At 42.8% G+C, this 12,051-nt stretch overlaps 2 protein-coding genes across 4 annotated transcripts in view; one reads left to right on the top strand and one right to left on the bottom strand.

Moving 5' to 3' along the window:
- The window catches only part of ATP6V1E1 (ATPase, H+ transporting, lysosomal 31kDa, V1 subunit E1), a 75,056-nt gene extending 71,977 nt beyond the window's left edge, over positions 1–3,079 (top strand). For all 3 annotated transcript variants that reach the window (XM_015564222.1, XM_015564223.1, XM_006764132.2), the window contains 2 exons: positions 253–340; positions 1,902–3,079. In XM_015564222.1, coding sequence (XP_015419708.1) covers positions 253–340; positions 1,902–1,964 — 151 coding nt within the window. In that variant the 3' untranslated portion in view covers positions 1,965–3,079. The remainder of the gene's footprint in view (positions 1–252; positions 341–1,901) is intronic.
- Positions 3,080–3,437: 358 nt separating this feature from the next.
- SLC25A18 (solute carrier family 25 (glutamate carrier), member 18) overlaps positions 3,438–12,051 on the bottom strand; it is a 37,055-nt gene continuing 28,441 nt past the window's right edge. Inside the window, exons 6-10 of the mRNA XM_006764131.2 lie at positions 8,623–8,741; positions 6,477–6,636; positions 5,217–5,371; positions 4,590–4,665; positions 3,438–4,164 (exon numbers count right to left, since the gene is read on the bottom strand). Coding sequence (XP_006764194.1) covers positions 4,023–4,164; positions 4,590–4,665; positions 5,217–5,371; positions 6,477–6,636; positions 8,623–8,741 — 652 coding nt within the window. The 3' untranslated portion in view covers positions 3,438–4,022. The remainder of the gene's footprint in view (positions 4,165–4,589; positions 4,666–5,216; positions 5,372–6,476; positions 6,637–8,622; positions 8,742–12,051) is intronic.

Raw genomic sequence — 12,051 nt, 5'->3', positions numbered from 1 at the left:
GGAAAGAGAGATAGAAACTTCAGTGATAAGAAAGAATCATGATTGGCTGCCTCCTGCATGCCCCACACTGGAGATCAAGCCCATAACCTGAGCATGTGCTCCAACCAGAAATCAAACCCTGACCTACTGGTTCATAATGGTCAACCACTGAGCCATACCGGCTTGGCCCCTTGTAGTATTTAGACATCCCATACCCCAAAACTTTCCTATCTTCCTGAAATCTATAAAAATTATTTCCCCTGTTCTTTGTAGAGCTGGTGGAGTTGAGATCTATAATGGGGATCGTAAAATAAAAGTTTCCAATACCCTAGAAAGCCGACTGGATCTCATAGCTCAGCAGGTGAGTGTGGGAATACTTTTGTTAGTTGGTCTGTTACTTTGAAGTGATACAGAGAACACATCCATTCACTGGTGTTTGGGATTTGTTGCTGTATCCATATTTTTTGACATTTTCTTAAAAGGTATGGGATTAAGCATTTAGTGGCATTGACTGAGTCAGTACCATTTTTATGAGGGGGATTTGAAGTCAGAAAAAGGGTTTTGTTTACATTTACAGTAATAATGTATACATTTACTGCAAGTGGAGATGCTGACCAAAGTTCTTTCTCCAGCAAAAATTATGGCAACTAAAGTAAATACTTGTTTAAAGAAATTACCGTGGGCTGTTGGCTCTTCAAATATTCCCATGTTTGCACAAATAAATTATTTGGAAACAAGGCAGGAAATTTCAATTATTTCAACGTGCTGGGCATCTCCCAGTAGTGGTGGTCTACTGCTAACTTGTCTTAGAGCTAAGCACTTTGATGTTGAGTATATCATCTTCTTGTAACTTAAACCATACAGCTTTGTTACCCAATAGAGTAGCCACTCACTACAAATGGATATTTAAATTAAGTAAAATTAAAAATTCAGTTCCTTATATGCACTAGCCACATTTCAAATGCACAGCAACCACATATGGCTAGTGACTACTCTGTTGAACACACACACAGCCTTAGAAGTTTGAGGTTAAATCCTAAGGATTTTCACTTGCAATAAATAACAAGTACCTCAGCACAGCTTGCATTGTATGTTTTCTGCTTGATACATAGACATTCAATAAATGTTTTTTGAAATAAAGAATGTAGGTGATACAGAATATTATGATGAGATACAACTGTTAACAGGCTCTTCTTCCATCACAACATAACAGAAGCCTTAGACAGTAATGCCTTGAATTTTTTGTTTTGTTTTTAATGTTTTTATTGATTTTAGAGAGAAAGAAAGTGGGGGTGAGAGAGAGAGAGAGAGAGAGAGAGAGAGAGAGAGAGAGAGAGAAAGAGAGAAAGAGAAAGATCAGTAGCCTCCTGCACTCACCCTAACCAAGGATTGAACCCACAACCTGGGTATGTGCTGTGACCGGGAATGAACTTGCTACCTTTGGTGCACAGGATGATGCTCAACCAATTGAGTGACACCAGCCAGGCCACGTTTAGTTTCTTAGTTTTTTTTCTTCTTCTTCTTTGTCTCCTTTAAAGCAGTTAGTCTTAACCCAAAATTTTTTATTGGTTAAGTTTCTCATCAAGGATTCTGTGATAGTGCTTTGGATAAGTAAAGGACAGATTTGATGCTTTTAGCTTTGTGATTTCCTTCCCAGCCATTTAGGGGTTCATGACTTGCCATCTCTATTAAGATCTACAGTTCTTCATATATGATGATGGTAGGAGACTTGACTTTGGGTGGTGAACACACAGTACAATATACAGATAATATATCATAGAATTGTGTACCTAAAACCTATATAATTTTATTAACCAATGGCACCTCAATAAGTTCATTAAAAATTTAAAAAGATGTGCAGTTCTTCCCAAGTTCTCCAGTTGACAAAACACTTATTTATTAAAAATCTCATTTCTTTACAGATGATGCCAGAAGTACGAGGAGCCTTGTTCGGTGCAAATGCCAACAGGAAGTTTTTGGACTAAGCCTTTGGGAGGTGGAATTCATGCACTGCTATGATGTAGAAGTTTCTGATATTTGAAGAAGCAAGATGATCTATGTAGCTTCCTCTTTGCTATTCTAATACTCTGTATTTACTCGTGGATATCGTTCTATACTAATGCCCTTAACCTAATTGTTAAAAAGGGAGAAAGTTTCATTTAATATGATCAGGGAACCTACTTCTAGCTTATCTAAAAGTAACACAACTTTCAGTTGGTTCTGCAGCATGAAGGTGAAGAAATCAGGTAGTTGTTGCATGGACTTTACCCAAACTTGTGATCTTCCTCTGCTTCTAGTTATCTAGTCTAGAGGTTATGTGTATGGTATGCTCTGCTAGTAAGTCTCTGCTCTTTAGGCTTAACATACACGTGGGGCGTGCATTCCTTCCAGCAGTAGTAGCTTCACTGTCACCTGTTTGGGCTTAGAAATGCTCCTTATCTGTATATGTGATTTAAAATCTAAGCCATGATGCTTTATTTATTAAAACAAAACATTTAAGTGAATTTAATTGTAGTTTATTATGCAAGACACTCTAAGTGTGTGGTTTGAGAGTGTAAAATTCTTAGTGTGGTTATCTAAAAAAGACACCATTATCCAAATTTCGGTAGCATTTGCCAGTTGACATCTGTTGGTACTTGAAACCATTAACCCTCCCTGGGTCCTATGGCACTTTCTGCTCATTTTTACCAGATCCTCACTCAGAAATGTTCCTTTTATGTTCCTTTCAGCCCCTTATAGTCTTCCACACTTACACATAAGGTGTTCAGTATTATCTGTCCTCTAGAGGGCTTGACAGCTTTAATTGAGGAAATAGTTTTACTAGCTTTGGCAGTGTCAGAAAAGAAACTAAGGTGTGGGGGGGGTTTTTTTGCAAGGGGAAGGGGGGCGTTTAACTGTGTGTTAAGCCTAAACACTTTTCTTCCTCCCACTCATTTTCATGCCAGTTTTGAAATGGACACAGAAAGGTAGAAGACAGACTATTCATCGCAGCCTGTCTGCTTCCTTTGCTAATTATAAGACGAGATTATAACTAGTTCAACTGTATTTCAGACAGTGTTCCATGGACATCCTATATAATAAAAGCCTAATGTGCTAAGTGTCCAGTTGTCCGGTCATCCATTCAACCAATCAAAGCATAAAATGCTAATGATATGCTAAGGCTGCTCAGTCGCTCACTATGACGTGCACTGACCAACAGGGGCAGACACTCAGACAAGTAGGTTAGCTTGCTGCTGGGGTCTGGCTGATCGGGACTGAGTGAGATGGACCAGACACACCCTGGAGCCCTCTCGCAGTCCCTCCCAGGCTGGTCAACCTCCCGCGTCCCTCTCCAGCCCCAATCATGCACCGGTGGGGTCCCTTGGCCTGGCCTGTGCCCTCTCACAATCCAGGACCTCTTGGGGGATGTCGGAGAGCTGGTTTCGGCCTGATTCCGCAGGCCAGGCGGAGGAACCCCCACTGGTGCACGAATTTATGCCCCGAGCCTCTAGTTGGTCTTTTAGAGCCTGTTTTTCAGAAGGAGGAAATGGGGCAGGATGGCTGCCCTGACTTTGGCCTGGCTACTTGGTTTTAGTTGGCCTTATCCCTTAGCCATCCATAATTTGAAAGGATTTGGTTGGTTTTAAACTAGATGCTGACTTTGAGGACTTATATGGTCCCCTTGAACTTTTGATTCTCTTTTTGCCCAAAATGAATGCTAGGACTAACCATAAGCTATTTAGCTCAGAATAACAAAACTGAATCCTCCAAATGACTCAAGTATACTGAGCTTGAGGTGTGAAATAGAAATGTAAAATGTAGAAACAACCCTTCTATCTTTACTTTCTGTTAAGGTCCTACAGTTAATACAACCAAAGCATGTACTACTTCTGTTGAAAGGTAGTTGGTTAGGGGCTTCTGAGGCAGAATAGAGCTGTAGCCACCTTGCTTATAAGAATAAGGTTGTTTCTTCTGAGACTTAGGTAGTACTACAAGTTATAGGACAAAATACATGGTGGGTAGAGAGATGGAAGCCAGTGAAGGGACCTGAATTCCAGCTATATTTATTCAAAACACTTTAAGATATGTTCTCCAATACCAATGAAGTAGACACCTTGGGCAATCCCAAAGAGAGGGGCTATGACAAGGGCTCGGCAGCCTGCTCCTTTCATGAAGGCAGATGGTCCCTCCTGAATCCAGAGTTTCCTAGGGAGAAAGAAGAGTCCTGTGAGCTGAATGAGCAGAAGCACACCAAGCAGCGCTCAGTGACATCCTCTCCTCTGACGTTTGTACATCTTTTCTATGAAAGCACGTGTCACTTTCTACAGGAATGTGGGAGCCATGCCTCCCCCATTATGTGTTATGCAGTTTGGTTACTAAGCAGTTGGGTCCAGGCCATGGAAAATTGGCTCAATTTGCTAGACTTTGGGAGAAAGACGCTGTAGGGATGCAAAGAAAGCTCTAAGTACAACCTGCTTTTGTTGAGAGGTAAGGGAAAGCAACAGAATTCAAAGAAATACAGACCTCAGTGTAGTGTAGTGATAAAATTGTTCTGTAGTTTGAGTCTAGGTGCACACCAACATAGAGGGAACTGTCCCAGCCACATCTGTAAAGGGATACAGGGCTCTCACCTGGCACAGTCAGTGATCCCACTGTAGTTGTCCTCAACCAGACCTTTCTTGAGCGTTTGAATTCGAGTTTTCAAAACTAAAACAAACGTTAAAATTAGGAGGGAACATTTTGCTTTTGGTGTTCTCTTCTTAACATTAAATGGTCAGATTTCCTTTTATAGCCAGCATACATAAAACTGAATCCTGAGGCTATCTCTACCAATGTGGGGTATGTAATTGAAGGAATTAGAAACTACACGATCCCTTAGTTCACTCATGCTATGGGAAGATCCACCTGTGTTAGAGGAGCTGACTGTTGTCTAAAGATAGAGGAAGCAATGTCTCATAGTGTGTAGCTCCTGCCTTTAGCCTTCAATTTTAAAGTATCGGCAACATTTATAGCTGATGCTCACAACTCTATTGGGGGACAAAAAGCTAGTGAAATCAGTACCTAGAAAGTAAGGGGATTTGTCAGTGATAAGAACTAGACCCCACGTTCTGTGGGTGGATCTAACAGTGGCCACAGGTTATGACCCAAGAGTTGGAGCTGTTTTGTCTCTATCCTAAAAGTGCAGTGTTACTACTTACCCTATAAATGACTCTACAGGTAACTAATTTGTAAAGCAAGTCAACACTAGAGGCACTTACCATCCAGAGGTGTTACTATGACAGCCGCTATGGAACCTGCAACACAGCCTGACATAAAGGAATGAACAAAGGAAGCCTTCCCAGTAAGTTCGTTGAAACCAAGGTTGTTGAGGTTGGCAAACAGAGGGAAGTAGATGATGGAGAAGGGAATATCTCTGCAGGAGAGGAAGAAAAACACTGAGCTTCTTGCCCTCCTGGGGCTTCTACCCAAGATCATACAGTGAGGCTGTGACCTCAAGATAAGTCAGAGACAAGCCTACAATTCCGTATTCCTGCTCTGGCACCCATGATAATGTGGGGTGATAGCATAAGAGATCAGCTTGATTTGCCTTTCCCAACCATCCCAGTTCTTTCCTCTGCTCTCCCAGCACCTGCAGCTTAATGAGCCAGATGCAGATTCAAAGACTGGTGGTGTGTTCCATAAAAGTGGGTAGGCAGGCTAAGGGAAGAGTTACTAAGCTGAGCAAGTGGCTGGTGAAGAGCTATAAGGTAAGTGTTGAGGGGATGGGCAGGAAGGTGAAGTTCATTTGTTGCCCAGAGACTAGAAAATTAACCCCTACACTGGCCAGGTAGCTCAGTTGGATTGACCATCATCCCAATATGCCAAGGCTGCGGGTGTTGTTTTTAAATGTTTTTATTGATTTCAGAGAGGGAAAGGGAAACATCAATAATGAGAGAAACATTGATTGCCTCCTGCACACCCCATATTGGGGATTGAGCCTGCAATCCAGGCATGGGTCCTGAATAGGAATCGAAACCGTCACCTGGTTCATCAGTCAATGCTCAACTATTGAGCCACATTGGCCAGGCAAGGCTGCAGGGCACATATAAGAAGCAACCAATGAATGCATAAATAACAAATTGATGTTTCTCCCTGCCTCTCTAAAATCAATAAAAAAATTTTTTTTAAAAATTGAACTCCCTCTTTAAAAAAAATGTTGCCCCCTGCCCCCAATAGCACAGTAAAATGGAATATATACACTCATGTACTTATAGATGACCCACACTCCTGTGTATACGTACATTCTAGGTGCCTTTGGGCCACAGAACACCCTATAGTCATGTGGGCCTGACCACTGAAAAAGGGTCCTGAAAGTAGTCTTTCAGATACCCAGTCTGTAATCCTGCCCAATTGTGGACAAAATATGAAGCATAGAGATATTTGAAAACAGGCAGGTTGGGGTAGCAATCTCTCTGGTCCTCTTCCCTCTCCCTATTCACTTGGGGCCCTCTGTCCCAAGTTTGGGAAGAAAGTCTTACCTGAGAAGAGTGGCACCCAAACCCTTATAGAGACCAGCCAGGCCCTGGGTTCGAAGCAGCTCCCAGGCAATGACAGTGGCCGATGGACACTTGTGTGTGGAAGCTGATCCAATGGTGTAGGACCTAGAGGCAGGTGCTGAGGCTGAACCATGGTGATGGACTGCCGAAAGGGAAAGGACAGGCTTCCCATCACAAACTAGGCCCCAACAGGTGCTGCAAAACCCTTGCAAGAGTATGGCTCCCAATTCCGCAGTTCTTCATTCTCCTGTGTTTTTAATTTGTCTTTCATTTCTAAACCATCTCTGAACCTATTTACATAGTTTCATCCTGTTGGGTCTTTGGGATGTAGGAATCCCATATGTCTTCTGCCTAATGTAAAGCAGCAAATTCTTTTTGTTTGTTTAAAAGTTCTCCTTCAATTCCAGCCCATGTGCTCTGTGGTTAGAGCCTCGGCCTGCACACCAGAGGGTCGAGGATTTGATTACTGGTCAAGGCCATGTACCTGCCCACAGTGAGGGAGCATGTAGGAGGCAACCAATCAATGTGATATTTCTCTCTTTTTCTCTCCCATCCCCCTACCCCCCCACTCTCTAAAAATCAATGGTAAAAAATATCCTCACTCCTTGGATGAGGATTTAAAGAAACACTATCTCCTTCAGTTGGTTGGAGCATGATCCCATGCACCGAAAGATCGCATCACAGATTCTATTCCTGGTCAGAAAACACTCAGGTTGTGGGTTCAATCCCCAGTTGGGGTGCATGCAGGAGGCAACCCATTAATGTTTCTCTTTTTCTCTCCCTCTCTCTCAAAAATACAACAAGAAAAAAAAAATCAGACTTCAACAGAGCCTCCTCTCTTTACCATTCTAAGATTAGGTGATCATGTCCTTTTTATTCCCTGCATCATTTTGTAGAATTTTATTTTTGAGATGTCAACCCATTTTAGTTGAATAATTCAGAGCTCATAATACAATGAGTTAAACATCTAATAATAGAATGGAATTCTTTTTTTCCTGAGCATATTAAATACAAGCATTTCAAATGTGGTTGAGTCCCATTAATGACCACAAGATTCAATGCACTGAAATTGTGTGAATATTGATTCTCAGTGTGTGAGAAGCTTTGCATAGATTATAAGTTCTTACTGAAAGAAAGCAATTTAATGTCCCAGTTTTGTTTGATATCCATCAGGGCAGCATTTCATACTAAGAAGCTAATGACAGCATATTGTCTTATGCTAATAATCTAGGGCTGCAGGCCTCAGACAGTTCTAATCAATGAACATTATTTTCCCCATCCTTTAGGTGCACATAATTATTTCACCCATATCCTAGCTTTCTCTTCTTTTAAAATGTTTTAGGAATACTAAAACTTCTTATCCAAGTTGAAAAACAAAACATTACAAAGCTTTTTACTCTGCAAAGCAAAACAGTGAGGGCTTTCCAGTGCCTGAACTGTATTCTTTCTGCAGTTTTATTTGCTTTAGACTGGACTGATCCACCTGAAAAGCACAGCACGTGTACACAGTTGTATTGAGAAGGGAAAGGGAATACACATTTATTGAAGACCTGGCACATGACATGTTGGCTTATTAAATTCAGACATTGTGGTTTAGCCCTGTCCCACCCCACCAGGGTTAGCCTCCTATTAGACGCCCAATCATTGCTTTTAATATATGCTTTGGTACCTATTCCACTCTAACTGTTTGAGAGGACCAGGATTTAGCAAAAGACCAAACTTCTCTTCCAGAGAAAACCAAAAGGATAGAGAGGGTTCTTTTTATGCATTCCCACTAAAGCCTCACTTCTATAGCATAATATAATAGAACTTCTATTTACTGAAGTGTTCATGAGCAAGCCATTGACAAATTTCTTAAGATACTTAGGAAAACAAGACTAAATGTTAAGGCAATAAGATAGAGGTATTAGTGTGAGACTTCTGACCTTCCCAAATCAATATTCTCATTTCTGCTCTTTGTTCTAGAGCTGGAAGTGTTAAAATCTAGAATGGTAACCATAAAATAAAAATTTATACTAACCTAGAAATCTGATTGGGTCACACAGACTAGCAAATGGGTGCAAATGTGTAAAAATCTATTCTGATTATAGCCTTTATTGATTCCATGTGAAGTTGGGATAGGTCTCACCTAAGCGCCCAGCATCCTGCAACTGAATCTTGAGCATTTCCATGGGACAGGTAACCACCACCTGGCACATTCCAGCTCCACATCCAGCTAGCATCTCCATCTTCAGATTCCGCTGCATCCTATGGGACCAGGAGTTGGCATCCTTCAGTCACAGGCCAGCCCTCCTATCCCATCCTGGTCATCTACTATCCCTTGGTGGTTGGGACTCTCCATGCATGATATTTAGCCTTGTTCCCACTGACTGCCACTCACCCAGCTGAGTAAATAATTACCTGGCGCTCAGGCTCAGTCTCCTTAAAGATATGACACTAACTTTAAAACAGACTGCCAGGGAGGTAGCACCTGCATAGAAGTTGAAACTAGTACAGTGGAGATGCCTATTGCAGGAAATTGATTGTTCCTGATCCCTTAAGCAATATTACTAAGGTGATGGGAGGCACAAGGAGAACTTAAAAATCATTAGCATAGCCCTGGCCAGGTAGCTCAGATGGTTAGAGTGTTTTCCCCATACACCAGGTTGTGGGTTTGAACCCCAATCAGGGCACATATAAGAAGCAACCAATGAATGCATAAATAAGTGGAACAACAAGTCAGTGTTTTTTTTTCTCTTTCTCTCCCCCTTTCTCTAAAAATAATTTTTAAAGAAATTCATAAGCATAAGAAAGACAGAATAGAGAGCCCAGAATCAAGAGCCCCTGCATATACACTCAACTAATATCTGGCAAGGGAGCCAAGAACATTCAATGGAGAAAAGACAGTCTCTTCAATGAATGGTGCTGGGAGAGCTGGATATTCACATGTAAAAGAATGAAACAAGAGCCCTATCTTACAAAACACAAAATTTAATTTGAAATGGATTAAAGACTTAAATGTAAGACCTGAAGGAAAGAGGGGAAAAGCTCCTTGACAAAGGTCAACCTAAAGCACAAGAAACAAAAGCAAAAATTAATAAATGGAATTATATCAAAATAAACTGCGTAGCAAAGGAAATAGCAACAACATGAAAAACCAATCTATGGAATGGCAGGAAATATTTGCTAATCATATATCTGATAAGGGGTTAATATTCAAAATATTTAAAGAGGGTGGTTGAATAATTCAGAGCTCATAATACAATGAGTTAAACATCTAATAAATTGACAAACTCAATAACAAAAAAACTCAATAACAAAAACACACACAAATAATCCAATTAGAAATGAGCAAAGGACCTGGATAGACATTTTTCCAAAGAATATATTTAAGTGGCCAGCAGGTACATGCAAAGATGTTCAACATCACTAATCATCAGAAAAATGTCAATTAAAGCCATAATGAGATCACCTCACACTTATTAGAATGTCATAACAAAGATGAGATGATAAATGTTGGCGAGATGTGGAGAAAAGGGAACCCTTGTGTACTCACTGTTGGTGGGATTGCCTGGTGAAGCCACTATGGAAAACAATATGGAGTTTCCTCAAAAAATTAAAAATGGAACTACTATATGACCCAGCAATCCCACTTCTAGGTATATATCCAAAGGGGACAAAATCACTGTTGAGACCTCTGTTCCCCCATGTTCATTGCAGCATTATTTACAACTAGAGGCCCGGTGCACGAAATTCATGCATGGCGTGGGGGATGGGGAGGTCCCCTCAGCCCAGCCTGCACCCTCTCCAATCCAGAACCCCTCGGGGATGTCCGACTACCTCTCACAATCTGGGACCGCTGGCTCCTAACCCGTTCACTTGCCTGCCTGCCTGATCGCCCCTAACTGCCTCTGCCTCACCCTGCACCCAAGACCCAGGATTCCCTCCTCTGGCCAGTCGCAAGCACCTGGGACCCGGGCTTCCCTCCCTCTGGCCAGCCACAGTCACCCAGGACCTGGGCTGGCTTCTCCCGGGCCAGCCACAGCCACAGAAGACCATGTGCAGGCAGTTTCACCCAGGCCACAGGCGCAGGCGATGGTGCCCAGGACCATAGGGTAGGCGGCTTGTCCCTCTCATGGGCGGCAGGTGCAGGTGCTGGCACCCAGGACCGCAGTGCAGGCAGCTTGTCCTCCCATGCCACAGCCTTGGCTGCTGGCACCTGGGACCACAGGGCAGGCGGCTTGTCCCTCTCTCAGCCCACAGCCTGGCTGGTCCCCATTCCTCTCTCGTGAGCTCATTTGTGCCTGGCTAGTCCCATTCCTCTCTCCTCAGTGTTGAATGTCTGAGCTGTTATGGCGTGATGGTGTGAGGGCATGACAACCATTTGCATATTAGCTATTTATTATATAGAATAGCCAAGACTTGGAAACAAACTCATAGCAAAAGAGACCAAATTTTTGGTTATGAAAGTGAGGGGAAAGGAATCGGATGAAGGTGATCAAAAGGCACAAACTTTCATTTATAATAAGTACTGGGGATGTAATGTACAACATGATGACTATAGTTAAACACTGCTGTATGGTTGCTAAGAAAGTAAATCCAGAGATTCTCTCTCGGAGAAACCAAGATGGCAGCATAGGTAAACACCAGAGTTTGCTGCCTCAAACAACCACTTCAAAAATACAACCAAAAGATGGAACAGACATCATCCAGAACCACAGGAAGGCTGGCTGAGTGGAAATTCTACAACTAGAAGGAAAGAGAAAAGCATACCGAGACTCAGAGGAGGCGCAGTATGGAAGTAAAATACTAAGGTGCGGAGGTGCATGCGGAGAGGGCTGGCGGCTGAGGGCGTGGTTGTCATTTTCAATCCGGAGGGAGTCTCAGGCTCTGAGCTCCAGTTCCGGACGAGTCTCTAGGGACCCAGACTCATACGGGAGAAGCGGGACTGTCTGGCATCAGTCGGAACTCGAGGGCAGCTTTCTCTTGGAGGGGCTGGCAGGGATTTCCAGGATACTGAGAAGCGGAGATGCCATAACTGCTAGCCCCGCCCTGTTAATCCCATGAGACCCGCCCTGCCCAAGGCCTGCAGGGAGGATTTTGCTGGATAGCCTCAGGCAGAGGCTAGATTAGCACCTCCCTAGAGATCCAAGAGCCAGGAAACCCAGAGGTCAGAGTGGGACCATCCAGTTTGCAGCTCCGTGGAAACATAAAGAACACACTCAGAGGGCAGACTCAGCACCAAAGCCCCATTGAAGCAAGTCTTGCCCCAGAGGGGTGTCTCCAGCATAGAAGTTCTCCCACTGCAGACACAGCTGATTCTCACAGCCAATTGGCCTGGAGGTCAATTCCTCAGTGATAACTACAACAATCAAGGCTTAACTACAACAACACTGTGCACAAAGCCCACAAGGGGGTCACCAAGAGTGTCTACCTCAGGTAATTGGGACACTTAGCACAGAAAGGCACTCTATCGACGCAACGAAGCATAAAAAATGCCGAGACAAAGAAACAGGACACAAACGACAGAATTGGAGGAAAGCAGACTGTTGGATAAAGAATTCAAAACCACACTTTT

Source organism: Myotis davidii, unplaced genomic scaffold, assembly GCF_000327345.1.
Source record: "Myotis davidii unplaced genomic scaffold, ASM32734v1 scaffold961, whole genome shotgun sequence".
Taxonomy (NCBI): domain Eukaryota; kingdom Metazoa; phylum Chordata; class Mammalia; order Chiroptera; family Vespertilionidae; genus Myotis; species Myotis davidii.
This window is presented reverse-complemented; position numbering and strand designations above follow the sequence as displayed.